This window comes from Serinus canaria, chromosome 13, assembly GCF_022539315.1.
Source record: "Serinus canaria isolate serCan28SL12 chromosome 13, serCan2020, whole genome shotgun sequence".
NCBI lineage: Eukaryota > Metazoa > Chordata > Aves > Passeriformes > Fringillidae > Serinus > Serinus canaria.
The window spans coordinates 8696624-8712124 of NC_066327.1; the positions used below are offsets into that span (position 1 = coordinate 8696624).

Sequence of the window (15501 nt, forward strand, 5' to 3'; positions counted from 1 at the left end):
GAAACTTAAAAGTCTCAAATAATATGAATATTAAGAGACCTTCTACTAAGTCAACAGCCAGGTACATCATTTAGATGTACCCAAGAAGTTTCACACACAAGCCTTAAAAAGGCATAACATTTGAATTTCAGCTTTGAACCAAACAATCAAATTTGGGTTCAAACTTTGAAGAAGTTAGTAGAAAGGAAATACTTAAACAGAAGTTAACATAAACCACATACCACTGTTTTTCAGAATGGAAGCCTGGGCAAATACACGTAGCACTAAACTTCAAGTTGTTTACTTTAATATTTACAAAACTGGTTTTATTCTTAGTTTTTCAGAAAAATTATTTTAAATATTAGCACCTACATTGTAAATGACTTAAACTTAGATTTACACTTGAAATAAAACCACAACGCAATCAGTTAAGTGAATTTATATTCTTCCATTTCTGAGTATTTCAGTAGAGCACCAAGAGGGAAAGAGCAACATGTGAGTAACCAGCAAGCTGTTCTCAGCTGTGAGACACAGGCCCAGGCACCTTCCTGGGACAAGATTCAGAAGGTCAGAGTTTTCCAGCACACTCCAATCACCTCAGTTTTAGTTATTTATAAGGTGGAAATTTCTATGCAAGTTTATAAAACCCATCCAGCTACATGTTAGTTTATTAAACCACAGTTGACCTGAGATGCAATTAGAATTTTGACATTTTTCCATACTTAGTTCACAAGTTTATTATGAAAAACACTGCAGCTCTGTCCTGCAGTAACATTGTTTTACAGAAAAAAACAGTTCTGTTCAAAGTAATTCACTATCCTTGGACAATTACAAGGGACAATATGGTAGGGCAGAGTGGAAAAGGGAACTGAGTGCAGACAAAAAAAAAAAAAAAAAAAAAAAAAAAAATCAATACAATTAAATTAAACAGTATTCCCTGAAAATAAAACAAACAAACAGTTTCAGAACAAATATGAGGCCTTGGTACTTATTTTAAAAATGTTCTTTAAGCTTCAATGATTGTTTGCTGCTACCCTTATCTACAGTCATGCTGAATAAAGCTATAGCTAAATGGAAAGTTAAATGTATTCACGAGGTGTTAATGTCTACATCTTATTATTTGCAGTCTCTCAGAGAAAGCAAAAGTAACTACAAATAGCGCTATGCCAGAAACTGGTTTCTTGACCAACAATGTTGCTTCAGCATGCAATGAACTGGTTCATTCTAAAGTGGTCACAGTTGTTGATGACAAGAGGCTTTGTATAGAATATGGCACGTCTTTTGGTCCATGTGAAAACAAAGTTTGAATGTTAAATATTTTCTGACACTTTGGAGTTACTGTTGCTCTTCCCATTTTCTTTAGGTCAACATATGGTTCATGGCAATACTGTACAGGTCTAAAATCTCTTTACAGGAAGTAGTCTGGGGTGCGACGAGTAACATGCGGTTCACCTCTGCGTGGTGCCGGGTCAAACTGCAAACTGGAGAGCACAGACAGCAGTGAGAACACGAGAGCTCAGCCTTCACTCAGGTATGTTCTAGCCATGAGTTACAGACACAGTGGTTTACAACAAGTGAGTCTCTGCAAGTTCTATCAACCAAGTTTTCTAGAACAAGTGTTCTAGCTCTTCCACTCCTGTTAGTATGCATTTTAACCATCACATTTTAAATTCCTCTTACCATGATGGTCTGTAGAAAAATTAATTTTAGCTTTAAGACTCAAACTGGTTGAACATTCGTATCTATCAGAAAGTTAAAGTCTCCAGTTATTATCAAAGAGGGCAGTATGCACAATGCTTTTGCCTCATTTACTAGTAAAGATGATGCCACAGTAGTTAATTAGAAATCTCATTTAAAGACCTGACACCCAACACCTGAAGAATTCAAAGGTGCCAAAAGTCTCCTGCCCAAGACCAACAAGAAGGCATTACCTTAGATGTCACAGACTACTCCTGCTCTCAAATCACGTCCCTACAAAGTCAGTCGTTAGAATCCAGGTAATTATACAAAACAAAATTGAGGAGTCTCACTTTAATCTGACAGAAAAGATCTCAACAGCAACTGTTCCAGAGGCTTGACTCCAAGACTTTAAATGTGACTAACCCAACAATTCCACACTCACTCCACCTCCCAAAGGCTTAGAGAGGGGGAAAAAACCCCCCCATACTTTAACATAATTAAATGGGATCTTCAAATGACGGGCAACATTAATTCTCATTTTTAAATATACTTACAAGGAGTATTTTAGAGTATCATCAAGTTCCATAATTGCAGCCTGGTTGCCACAACGGTAACAATAGTTTGGAGCACTGAAAATTGTTACTACATTCCGATCATGGCACCAGTTGTACCCCTGGAAAGGAAGGAAAAAATAATTCAGACAACCAAGTTAATGTACCCCATATAACCACCTGACTACGAACCAACCTTTCAATGCACACAACCCTAACTGGCATTTGTAGGGTTACTTTAAATAAGCTTAAGGGTGAATCTTATTTCTCCATTGCATTAGCATTAAATTGTTAAAATGGCAATTCTGAAGTACACGATCCACTCTGAACCTTCAACTGTGATCACCAAAACCAGAGTCCAGACAGACATTTAAAAATCTGAATTGCTAGGAACAACAAGAGACCAAGAACAAAAACATGCATCCAAGTTAAAAAGAAACATTACACCTTTTTTCCAAGAGAACATATTTTAAAACCTTTTTATCTCCACAAAAATGCAATACCACATCTAGTACCAAAGCCTGGTTTGAGATATTGTTGTAAATTTCCAGGAAAACAAGGCCAAAAAAGGTTACTCCACTGTCAAATTCCTTTAGTAGCATGTGAATACTGCCAAGGTCAAGTTTCTGGAATACTCTTAGCTGGATCATCACCTGTCATGCACATCTGTGACGCACAGAGCATGGAATAAATGGACCAAGGACACAATCCGAAGTTTGTACACACTGGATGTCCTGCTCACCTCCATTACCAACTGATGAGCTCTTGAAACCAACGTAAGGCCATTAGCATGGTTAAAGGTTTCTGAAATATCCTGTCCAAATGTGTAACCTGCACCTCGAGGAGAAATTCCCCAGCCACCACGATCATCTGGATCTGACCATAGCAAGTCACACATTGGACCCTGTAAGAGATGTAAATGATGTTTCAGAGGTGAAGTGAAAGGAAACAAAAGCAAACAAAACCCAAAAATCCTTGCACTTCCACCACCCCTGCACAACTATTTGAGACTTAATATGTTTCTTTCTTTAAGCAAGGACATGCCCCTCATGTTTCCTTTAAAAAATCCAGAACAGAAAGACAATAGGCCCTTTAATATTGCTAAGTTGATTTGAATTTAATTTGCAGCCTGCAAGCTTAACCCCCCAATACATGCTGAATCATCAATCTCATTGGCTTAGAAAATTATTTTTCAGTACCTCATGGGGAACTTCCTGCAAGCGATCAAGTGCTCTGATGTGATCCAGTGTATCTATAGATGGAGAGAGGCCACCGTGTAGACAAAAAATCTGCAAGAGTTAAGAAGCATTAAGTTTATTTGCATTAATCAGTGCAGTTAGAACAGTTTAGAATAAATTATTATGAGAAAATCAGCATGAGATTCCTTTAAAGATGAAAACTGTCAGAATGCAATGTTGAGAACTCCCTTTACAATAAAAAACATTCAACTCATTCAAATGTCAACGTACCTGGCCATCCACCAAGGCAGTTAGAGGCAGGTAATCAAAAAGGTCTGTAAAGTATTTCCAAACATTTGCATTTCCGTATTTCCTTAAACATTCATCATAGAAACCATAAACTTGTGTGATTTGCCTGCTTTCATGGTTCCCTCGAAGAATTGTGATACGTTCACGGTAACGGACCTAAACAGAAGAGTTTATTTTAGCACATCAATGAGCAACTCTTCCCTAGAACGGAATTTGCACTCCTCAATCACTGCCATACATCAATAAAGCAACTAAAACCAAACTATTCTGAAGATTATATAATAACCTTTAAGGGAAAAAAAGGACTCATTTATTCCAATCTTCAACTGCCAATTACTTTTGAGATTAATTACAAGTTGTATTTATTATTACTAGGGGACTTCACTGCACCTGTGCATTAAGCTGATCTCTCCAAGCAAATTCTTGAAGATTGCTACTTAGGCAAACAAAAAATAAACACTCATTTTAGATAAAGCTCAGGCTTGCACCTGAACATTCTTATAATTGTTTTTTAAAAAATTGATTTAGAAAACTAAGAGAGCCAAGAAGTCAGTTTCAGTAGCTCTAATCCCAATGCAGTAAAAAACATAATAGATATTAAGTGTAGTCAGGATAGTAATGATATATTTTATACAAGACTGTAAAGCTGAGAAGAAAAGTTACCTTAAGAGCTACAAGCAATGTGACTGTTTCGACTGAATAATATCCTCTGTCAACATAGTCCCCCATAAACAAATAGTTTGTGTCTGGTGATTTGCCTCCAATTCTGAAAAGTTCCATGAGGTCGTGAAACTGTCCATGCACATCTCCACAGACTGTGACTGGACATCGCACTTCTTGTACGTTGGATTCTTTTGTCAAAATTTCTTTAGCCTGTAAAGCAAAAAAGCACATAAATTGTGAGTTTGTCTATGAAGAGTTGTTTTATTTAAAGCACACTCTACCACTTCCAACTCTGCTACCTGCTCTCTTTAAGAGCTCTCGTCCCTTCCTTCCCTGAAGCACTTGAGGGAGAAGTTGATCTTTACTTAAATGCCATTAAAACACCATTTCACTTTATGAAATCTTGTACTAGTAATTAGTAGTTGCATGGCTGCTTTTCCTCCTTGAGGACAGTATCGGAATCAAAACTTCAGACTTTCTACAAAAATGGTTCTGCAAAGCATAGAACAATGAACATCACTACTGGAACTTTAAATGTTTTTAAATATTTTGAAAAACAGAATCTAAAAATCCTGCCAACATCTTACTTCCAAAAGCCCAAACTCAGACACAGCCAAAACACTACCAATTCCATGGCAGTCACCTGTACAAACATCTTCAACCCACCTGCAAAGGCAGGGGGTCCTGCATGAAGCAGAATGAGAACAAACATCCAGTGGTACCAGCAATTACAGAGCAGGCATTACCTGCACAAGTTCCCTCAACAAGTTTTGTGATTAAACACAGACTAATAACATCAAGTTGTGTCTTCATAAACCAAAGCTGGCTACGGTGTTTGTCATCACCATTTTTTCCCAAAAATTGTGTATATAAGACACAATTGTAGACAAAGGTAACTTGTATGAAGCAGCACAGGCTAAATATAGCACCAGAAAGGTAATTCTGAAATAATGCAAGACAGTGGTTACAGTTTGTTCTCAGAACAGTCACCAGACACATGCCACAATGATTTGCTAAATCAAGAAGCTATTAGAAATATAAATAGTAACAAGTTTACTAGTTACCATCCACTAAGATTTCCCTCTTTTTCAAGCGCCAATGCTCCTATTCAAAAGGGATCCTTTTTTACCTCATTAACTCAATTACAAGAAAACACATAAAAATTATATTCTATGCTATAACCCAAGATGTCTACAAGAAAGTGGTTGACACTCCCACCCAAAGTGTGTCACTGTCCCACACATCATCCTGACTGACCACCATGGTCACCACTTCAAACAGAAGCACCACCCAGGTTTAATGATGGAAATTCATGAAATTCAATGTTTCACTACAAAGAAATGCAAAAATACAGCATGGCTAAGCACCCTGCACAACACAAAGCTTTAGATGTCACTCTGCAGACGTATTTACATCAAAAGTCAGTCTCATATGACAGTTTCCACTTGCACTGTGCCCAGTACTAAAGATAGGTCATTCCTGGCTTGTGGTCAATGCTTAAAGTGCAGATGTATTTTAAGAAAGCCTGACTTGAGTTAATTTTAATGCAGTGACAGTCACCGGATGTTTTGAAGGTGTTTTAACAGCTTTAGCCTCTTCTAATGCTCTCTTACATTCAGAAGCATTAGCCAGCTTAATTCTCCTTTAGACAGAGAACATCACAGATGCTTGCAGCACTTCCATATAAAAAAACCTATTCTTTATTGAGAATGCTTCTACCACTGGATTTTCTTAACACATTTGAAGAAGCACTGAATAAAGAATGCAGCATTCATTTTACATCAAAGGTATGCAGCATTTGTGCTGAGAATGGCAGAGTTCTCAGCAATTGAGTTGTTGTTTCCTCAGTTTCTGAAATATTAAATCACTTAGATACACACATGACCAAACAGAGAAGTCAGACAGCTACTCTGATGGAAAAAGACTGTTCTAGGTCAATATACAAAACAGCAATCTCTGTTTAAATATCCTGCAGTGGAGGAATACCTGTGCAGGGATTCCAACAGTTCCATGTTTTAAAACCAGTTTCTTGCAACACTGTTATGAACTGTTTAGTTCATTTACAGTCTTCTATCCCACAGTATTAAAAGTGGCACATACTCAAGTGCTTGAACACTTGGCTCTATAAAAGAGCTTGAGCAAAGCTGAAAGTAGAAAAAATAACATCCTGAAAGCAAGCCACCAACAAGCAGTCTACTATATCCCAACTCTCATAATAAATAAATTCCTATAAAAAGGTAAAGTAAAAAAAAAAAAGGACTTTTAACATACCATAACACAATACAAGCACAAGTTGCTAAGACAACAGTACATTTAATACTACAATTTCAAAATGGCAAATTGTGATCACTAATACTACTCCTGCAGTATCTGTGCTCCTGACCTTGTACTGGATCACACACAGCAACTCCACCTGGTTCCATTCCCTCTTTTATTGATTCTTGAAGGTGCTGCTCACTTGCCACATCACACAACTCCCTCCCCCTACCCATCCTCCTCTCCAACAAATGGACTTCGCATCAACAGCTCTCCTACACTTCCTCAGGGAGAGGAAGCAGCAGAGCACTTTTCAGCACCCGTCAGCAGAAGGCAGAAAACTCCTTGATCCAACCATCTGACGAAGGAGAACTAGGAAAGACACACATACATCACAGCCTGAACTTCAAACACATCACAGCCTGAACGTCAAACACCCCAGGCCCTATTGCCACAAAGGAAAATAGTGTGACAATGCATTTTGAAACATCCAGACTTCACTGCCTATCATCAGGACAAACAATGATAAAATTCATAAACAGATTTTCTTGAGCACCTATTAATTCTTTTGTATCTCTTCCTTTTTTCAGTTCTCAACAATTCCCACTATTAAGAAAGCCCTGAACTTCTTCACACCTCCAACACTTAATATTTTTTACACAGCAGAATACCACCACAAGTCAAAACTTCTGTGGTGCAGAATACTTAAGCAAAACCTTGTTATCAACAACCTACCATATTACAGTTGAAAAACTCTGAATCAGTTTAATTATTTTTTCAGCACTACACTCTCAGATTTCAAAATAAAGTGCAAACACATACAGAAAAAGACTGCAAAGAACATGTTACTTCAACTTGATAAATGCTAATTTTACAGCCAATTACCAATGAAGTCAAAGACAAAAAACACACAGCTGTGAGACAGTTACATGAGAAGAGTCTAAGAAGAACCAAGTGCAATGCTATCATAAACACTACTGCTGAGGTGTAAAGTCACATATTTTACTCAGAACAAAATTCAAACAATAAGTAATAAGTATCAAATACATTTCAGCTTAGTCATAGTGACTGGAATTCATTCTTGATACTGGCTTACTCAGTCATTTCTCTGTAAAAAGAAAACTTGTATAATCCCAAAATATAACAAGAATAAAACCAATACTGGTTTAAACACACAAGAAAACAACCAATTTTCACTTTACTATAAAAAGACTAGCACTGCATAGAGACTCAACCTAATACTTAAGAATTAAACCATTCCTGGCCAGTTACACATCATCTAAAAGCCCAGCTGAAGAGTACAAAGCTGCTTTGGTGGTTCTTTTTACAAAGCACATCTCTGCAAGGTGCTGGTCTTAAAACACAAAGATCAGCTTCACTGTTTTGAGACAGTGCAAGATCCAAGTGTATGAAATGCCATAGATAAGAATTTTTAACAGATGACTATTAAAGTCACTACCATATGATTTTCAGATCCTCAGTTTATTTAATGAGATGCACAGGTTGTATGCATGCAGATGTATCTCTTATTTCCCCTGCTCCCTCCAAATCTTTTTACCCTATATGCCACAAATAAGGGCTCAGAGTTGAGTGCCACAAAAGCCATAATCCATCTATTTTATTTCCTCAACTCACTCTGTGCTGAGGATACACAAGCTTCCCTCACGAGCAGTGTGCATCCTCAACCTTGTCTCACAGAAAATTTCCAGTGGTCCTATCTACAAAATCCTCTGAATTAATCTGTACCCAAATTCCTCTGTGTTTCCAGAATATACCAGGTATCTCCTAATTACCCCGATCCCTTCTTAGGTCCCTACATTCTAGCACGAGCTCTGACAAGTCAGCCCAATTATCTACCATGAAAAATTCTGGGGCACATAAAAGAAAGTAACAAGACCCAAACCAAACAGCAAACATCACTGTATCTAAATTGTAAATCAATGCTTGAAGCAGCACTATGAACCAGTCATCAAAAGATTGCCATTACTAACTCAGTAAAGAAAATACAACCATCAGCCCCAAAGTCATGGTTGCAGATGGTAACATGTCATTCTTGGCAGACCAGAATTCACACCTGCAGCCCACCATGCTGTCTAGTAAAGCATGTAATGAGAAGCATCCCCTGTAACCAAGAAATAGTTATTTGTAGTTACCATAAAGATATTTTGATGAGATTGAAGACTTCAACCACACCCATAATTTCCTGTCACCAAGGTGCACAGGATGTGACTAAAGGCACAATGATCAGCTAATTGGGATGAATACTGGTTTTAGCTGTTCCAATATCATGACCTGGAAAAGGTTCCAGTTCCAAGCAAAGTCATCCATTACAGTCAGCAATTCTTCTGCAGAGTCAATACTTATCAATTTAAAGATTTCCCCACTCCTCACAAGGGGAGAAAAGAGAGCAGGTTCAGACAAAAGATGGGCTTATTTTAAAGCAAAAGGTGTTTTAATTCACTGACATTTTAAACAAAACTAGATATATGAAGCCTCCAATAACACCCTTCTGTGAAGGAGACATCACAGTCAGATTACACATGACACAAATGGGAAATTGATTTATGCTGAACTTCACAATCCACTAAGGAGTTCTGTGTGAATGTGTAAGGAGGAACACAATTAAAACACAAAGCTCCCCACTGACAGTTACTTAGTATTCCAAAGTAAAACCAGGATTTCCATCCCCATAGAAATACTGAGCAGCAAAATACTCTTTTGCCAGGACAGAAGTTGAGGCATCTGCTTTCTCTCTGGATTTGGGACTAGCACCTACACTTTCATGTCTAATCTCCTCTGTTCGGCGAGAAGAGAGACCAGTTTAAATAGATGATATTAGCCAAACAAAAGAGTGACCCCAATGCCAGGACTGCTGTAAGATTAAAATAAAACAACCACTTTCCTTTATTGCCTGTAAATTCTAGAAGGCCTACAAGAAAGCATGCAAGCAGCAAACTTCTGCCAAATAACCCTCCCTTCCTTTGTATTACAAACGGACTGACACCATTGAAACCTTGGCAGTCCCCTCAACATTTCCATCTGAAAAGTTCAGTAGCATCTTACACACCCAGTAACTGTTAAGTATTCTTGCCCTCAGAGGCAAATCTGGAAGAAGGGGAAAGGCTGTTAATCAATGAGGAGTTGACAAGAGCAGTGAGGATAGGAAGAGGGTCTACTGAAAGAACTCAGCATCATTATTTTGATTCATACAAAAGATCTTGGTGTCTTTAAATTGAAGAAAAATAATCTAGGAAAAACTTCTTTAAAAAAACATACCAAGTCAAATAACTCAGGAACCCTTATGCCTTCCTTGCCTCATGGGAGCTCCAAGGAACACAGCAATGACAGCAATGCAGGAAGCTGACCACTTACAGGGATGTTTTTCAGAGCTCCCTGTAGAACAAGCTGTATATATACTACCTGAAAGGAAATAACTTAACAACAGCATTACTGAATACAGTGCAGTGTTCAAGGGTCCCTAAGCAAGAGTGAAAATTCAATCCCTGCTCCTGTGATTCCCCTCACACAGATCTGCTGTACAAGGCCTGACACAGCCAGACAGGTTTGGGTTTTGTGCTGGGCAAGGCAACCCAGGTGAGCAACTGGAGATGGCTCGGAAGCAATTACAGAGTAGCACTGTCATCTCACCTGAGGAGGCAACAGCCTCAGCACAGGTAGATTTGGAAGAGGACATCAGTCTTGCAGCCTCGGCCATGTTTTCAGCCTCCTCAAACAGGCAGAATTCAAGTAGGAACTTGCTCTGACTTAGGAGTGCTGCTTACTGTTAGCTTAAACTACACCCCAAACAACACAGGTATCTTTCACTCCTACTTGATCACAACTAATATTGCAACTAAAAAGTAAAAAACCAAAGCCAAACATCTCACTGCTAGCACAACTCAATTTTTACAGAATTTACTAGAATTGAAAAAAAAAAAAAAAAAACAAACCCAGAAAGCTGCTGATGGTATAATCACTGGCCCATTCAAGACTAAATTTTTATATGGACATCAAGATGTTGTATATGAATCCAGAAAAGGTGAGAAGGCTGGAGAGGCTGACTCTTCAAATGCCTTTTGTGGAAAGAGACAATTTCCATTTTTCATTATCAACCATAACAGAAAACAAACAAAATGAAACAAACAAAAAAAACAAACCACCAAAAAAAAAAACTCCCACAACAAATCAGAACACTGGGCATCAAAGGATTTTTCTCTAAAGTGTTCAAGAATAATCAAAACACAGTCATTTAAATGCTACAAAAGGCTTTGTACACTACACTTGACACTCTTCAGAGACAGAAGGTATAACTACATGGCCTGATCAATGACTTGATCCCATGTTCAACAAAGGCATGTTCAACAAAGCAGCAAAGGAGCCCTAAACCACCCTCTAGTCTCCCAGAGCCCCTTGAACAGCTGCTGAGGGGCCCTCCTGCCATTGGCAGCAGCATTCCCTTGCTACAAAATCCAGAAGCCAGTGCAATGGCAAGGCAGAACTGCAACACTGCACATTCCTCGTCTGCCGGGGCAGAGGAACACAGAACCTGCCCAATGCACAGCCCACCACACAGGGCACACCATACTCTCACTACCTGGGAATTCTGCTGGGGCAGGTTTCTTGGCTGATTTACAGCAATTCAGACAGGAACATTAATTTTCAATCATCTTAGTCTGAAGAACAGTTAGTTATACATTACAGATATGGGAATGCAAAAGCTAGCTAATGGAAAAGCCCTTGCAAATGCAGCTGGAAACAGTTTAAAACATCCACTTCTGGCCAAAATAATCAGCTAAGAAAGGGAACTCCTGAACAGAACGGAATGTAGGAAGCAGAAGGGGACATGTGCCTCTGTCTGAAAAAGAGGCTGGACAGACAGGTCAGCTTAAAACACAGGAGTGAGATCCACAGAACATGTAGGTTGGTGTATTACAGGAACTGAACTTTGATTGCACAGGCTTTTTTTGACCCAAAAGAAAGTTTCATTAGAAACGTCCTCTCAGAATTAAGTCACTCAATATAAGCTAAATGAGTTTGCATAACTCACACAGCTGCAATGGGTAACCTTTGGTTACAGAACATTCAACTTGGAAGATCAAATGTTAAAATGAAAATTCTACAACAGGGAAAAAAATTAGAAAAATACACCATGAACACGGTACATACCAGAGAACAGTACAGAACAGGACCATAAACACATTTACACCACAAAAATTAGCAATGGCGACAAATCAAAAAGCAAATGTAACCAACATCATTGCTACAGATCAAAAACTGCAGGAGTCAAACTCTGAATCAAAGTTTCTTGAATGCCTTTACCAGTATCAGCCCTTCACTTAGTTTAAAATATTTTGGCTAGCACTATCTATTCAAAGGTATTTCTCTAGCAATTCAAGAACCCTGAAACGCTTTACACAGTATATATGACCAAATAGTCTTCCCACTCTCCACAAACTAGAGATGCCACACTCAAACTCACTAAATAACGAAGTAGTGTTTTTGAGGGAGTGGCTCTGACATGTCTGCCTGCACCTGCACTAGATACTTTCTGCAATAGCCAAAGCAAACTCTATCCAAAAATTCACCTCATTCCTTTGTGCAATTTTAGACTGTCATCCCACCTTCCTGAGCAATGTGCCACACCCCCAGTTTCTGTGATAAAGGGCATCTATACACAGAGGAGACAAAACCATTTCCCTCCACCGTCACAATGTATGGGAAACAAACTAAACCAGCATCCTTTCATTCAAAATGGCCAGTGGAAAAACTCTCACCTGGCAATAAAGGACTTCCTTTCATCTCTGCCAATAAACAATTCAGCACTAACAGGACAAACACTGCTCACATGTAACAGTAACTGGACTGGGTATATTTTGACCACTTCTTTAGAACCAGAACTTCTCAAATACTGAAGCAAAGCACACACAATCGGTCATTCAACTGATGTAGCATTAAACACACAGCACATACCAAGCCTAGAATAAATTAACTGCCACTCAGAGGCTGATTATTTCAAATCATTTGTGAAAGTATAATGTATTATTCATGGTTACAAATTACTTCTAGACTTGGAAGATATTTCTGCCCAGTTCCCACCACTACCATCACCCAGGTAACCAGGCTCAGAGAAGGACACACCTAGAAAGTAACTGGGATGCACAAATGGCCACACATATGTTCATAAAAAGCTGTTAAGTTCTTCAGGTATCAATAGTGAAATACAAGAGAGCCCTTAGGCTTATCCTTATTAGAGAGGCACCAGTCTGCACACATGAAGCCCCAGCAGATCAAGAAATACTCGTCAGGGACATCATCCAATCAAACAGTGCTATCAGGAAAAGCCTTAATTTTTTTTTAATTGTTTATTTTAACTAGCCCTAGCTGCAATTCAAAGTGGTGAAGAACAACAGTTTATACCTAGTAGGGTCTTTATCTGTCCTTTGGAACAATAGCGGCATTTGACACTGTCCTTAAGTTATTCATGGAAAAACAGCCTCTTGATGTCATTACATTCACAAAACTTCTTAAACAGCCCAAACAAAGAACAACCCAGTAAGGATGATGAAAGTCAGTGCTGGGAACATGGAAACACATTAAAGCAAGTGCTGTCCCTCAGCACAAAGGTGCAGAACTGAGCTCTCACCCCACTTCCACAAACACAGCAGAGACAAGAAGATGGAAAACTCAAGAGTTCAAGGACCTACTTCCAACTCCTTCCATCAGCAAGCATGAAGAAACTTAACTACTCTTAGCAGAAAGTCCAAGTAAATCCACCTGTAGTTATCAGCAACAAATTAACTTTCCCTAACATCAGCAGCCCTGTGGCTGAACTCTGCACAGTGCTGACCACACACCCAGCACACAGAGAGAATTGTCACCCCACCCAGAACTCCCCCAGAGTCAACCCAGCCAACACGAAGGCTGCTGCTAAATACTGTGATTGGCAGATTCCTCTTCCACATTCTCATGGTCTCTCATCTCAACACACGGTAGTCAGACACAAAGTTTTCTATCCTTTTTTCCTTTACCATTATCTTGGTGATGAGCATTACACATTTATCCATAAATAAAGCTCATTTCTATTCTTTACTGGGAAAAAAATGAAAATGTCATCTTGTGCAACACTGATGACTGGGACTGTTTCTTCTGAAAGGAATTTCTAGTGGTATGCCTGCTTCTCACTGAACCAAAACCCCCAATACATTGAAAGCTTTTTGTACATTATACATCTCTCATGGTCCTACAAGTTACCATACAGCCCCACAAAATGGGGCCACATGGACCCACTCCTGTGGGATTCAGGACTCAGCACCCATCAGTTCATAAACGATGGCAAGGGAAATTGTCTCTCACATAAAGCACTACAAGGAAGAAGCGGAACCGCCGTCACTGGAGACACACATGGAAATAGCCAGGTGACATTGCCACTCGTTTGCAACAGCCTTTAAAATTCTCAGCCTGGATCAAATGGAAACAGTGTTGAGTTGCTGGAATACAAGTGAATTAAAGTCTGTACTGGAGCAAACACTGGTCTGGCCATAATTACTGCAAGTTCTTGATTAAGTTCATAGACAGTCCTCTTAAAAAAAAATAAAAAGCTTCCAAAACAACCTGATGTAGTATTTGAAAGCATGAATCCGATTTTAAAATATTCTAGGTACTCTCTGTGGCAAGCACATAGGCTTCTTTCAAAGCCAGGATATCCATAACTTCATGTTCCCAAAAAATTCACAAATATTTCACCTTTCAGTCTAGAAATACATAAAACCATCAGTAATTTAAAAAAAAAAAAAAAAAAAAAAAAAAGTCACGACCACCAACAACCCTCAGCTATGAGGGTACGTCCAGAATTAGTATTCAACTGAAAAATGCCTCTGGCTTCTACCACAATTTTCCTGAATTTCCAAAACACAATCTGTCCTACGTTGGCTTTACAACCTTTCTAAGCTATGAACGTCTCAATCAACACATTCCCCTGTAACATCCACGTCTCAAACCATCACCATAAAAATATGGAGTTGATCTCCATATAAAATAGGATCTCGAATGTTTATTCTGTGAATTTCGTGAAACCCAGAACCTTACTGAGCGAAACCAAAACCCCAAAGCTAATTTACCCTTCAATTAGTTATAACGTGTCATATCATGAAAAATACAAGAAATAAATCAAAGCAGCCGCTCTTTACCGCGCGTGATTTCCAAGCGCCTACCGTAAGCTTTTCTTTTCATTATAATAACTCACGCTTTGGGGGTTGATTTAACATTTTAACCGGGGGGCGTCTCTCGGGGGTCTCTCCCGAGGATTCATCGCGGCCGCGGCGCCATTTTAGGAGGCGCTGAGCAGGCGGGAGGCGGAGCCGAGGCTCCAGCACAGCCAAGGGGCCGCGGCTCGCCCGGCCCCGGCTCCCGGCCCGCTCCCCCCGCCGGGCCGCGCCAAGCCCCCGGCCCGCCCGAGGCCCCGCGCCCGCCCGGCTGAGCGGCACCGCCCCCGCCCGCAGCTCTCTGCCCGGCCTCGCCGCCTCCCGCAGCCCCTCGCTTCTCACCTTCTCGCAGAGGCTCTTCACCTGCCCCTCGGACAGCTGCTTGCACTCGTTGAGCTGCTCCACCCACTGGTCGAGCTCCTTGGTGAAGACCTTCTCCTCCATCCCGCTCTCCCCCTCCTCCTCCTCCTCCTCACCGGCTGCTGCTGCTGCCGCACCGCCCCGCGGGCCCCTGCGATCCGCGCTCCCCACAGCGGCGGCGGCCGCGACGCGTCAGGGCGGGCGGGCAGGCGGGCGCGGGGAGAGGGCGGCCCGGGGCACTCCGGCTGCGGCAGCGCTGCCGCTCCTCGCTCCGCACCGTGTAATGGCCGCCGCTGCTGACGTCACTGCCCCGGCCCCACCGCG

The 15501-nt window shown here is 40.3% G+C and overlaps 1 protein-coding gene across 1 annotated transcript; it reads right to left on the reverse strand.

Moving 5' to 3' along the window:
• Positions 1 to 403: 403 nt before the first annotated feature.
• PPP2CA (protein phosphatase 2 catalytic subunit alpha) lies at positions 404 to 15460 on the reverse strand. The gene is made up of 7 exons (XM_030229236.2): positions 15160 to 15460; positions 4361 to 4570; positions 3680 to 3853; positions 3410 to 3499; positions 2953 to 3114; positions 2214 to 2332; positions 404 to 1460 (listed from the first exon to the last, which is right to left on the reverse strand). The coding sequence occupies exons 1-7, from the start codon at positions 15259 to 15261 to the stop codon at positions 1388 to 1390; spliced, it is 930 nt and encodes a 309-aa protein (XP_030085096.1). The 5' UTR covers positions 15262 to 15460; the 3' UTR covers positions 404 to 1387.
• Between the last annotated feature and the right edge of the window lie 41 nt (positions 15461 to 15501).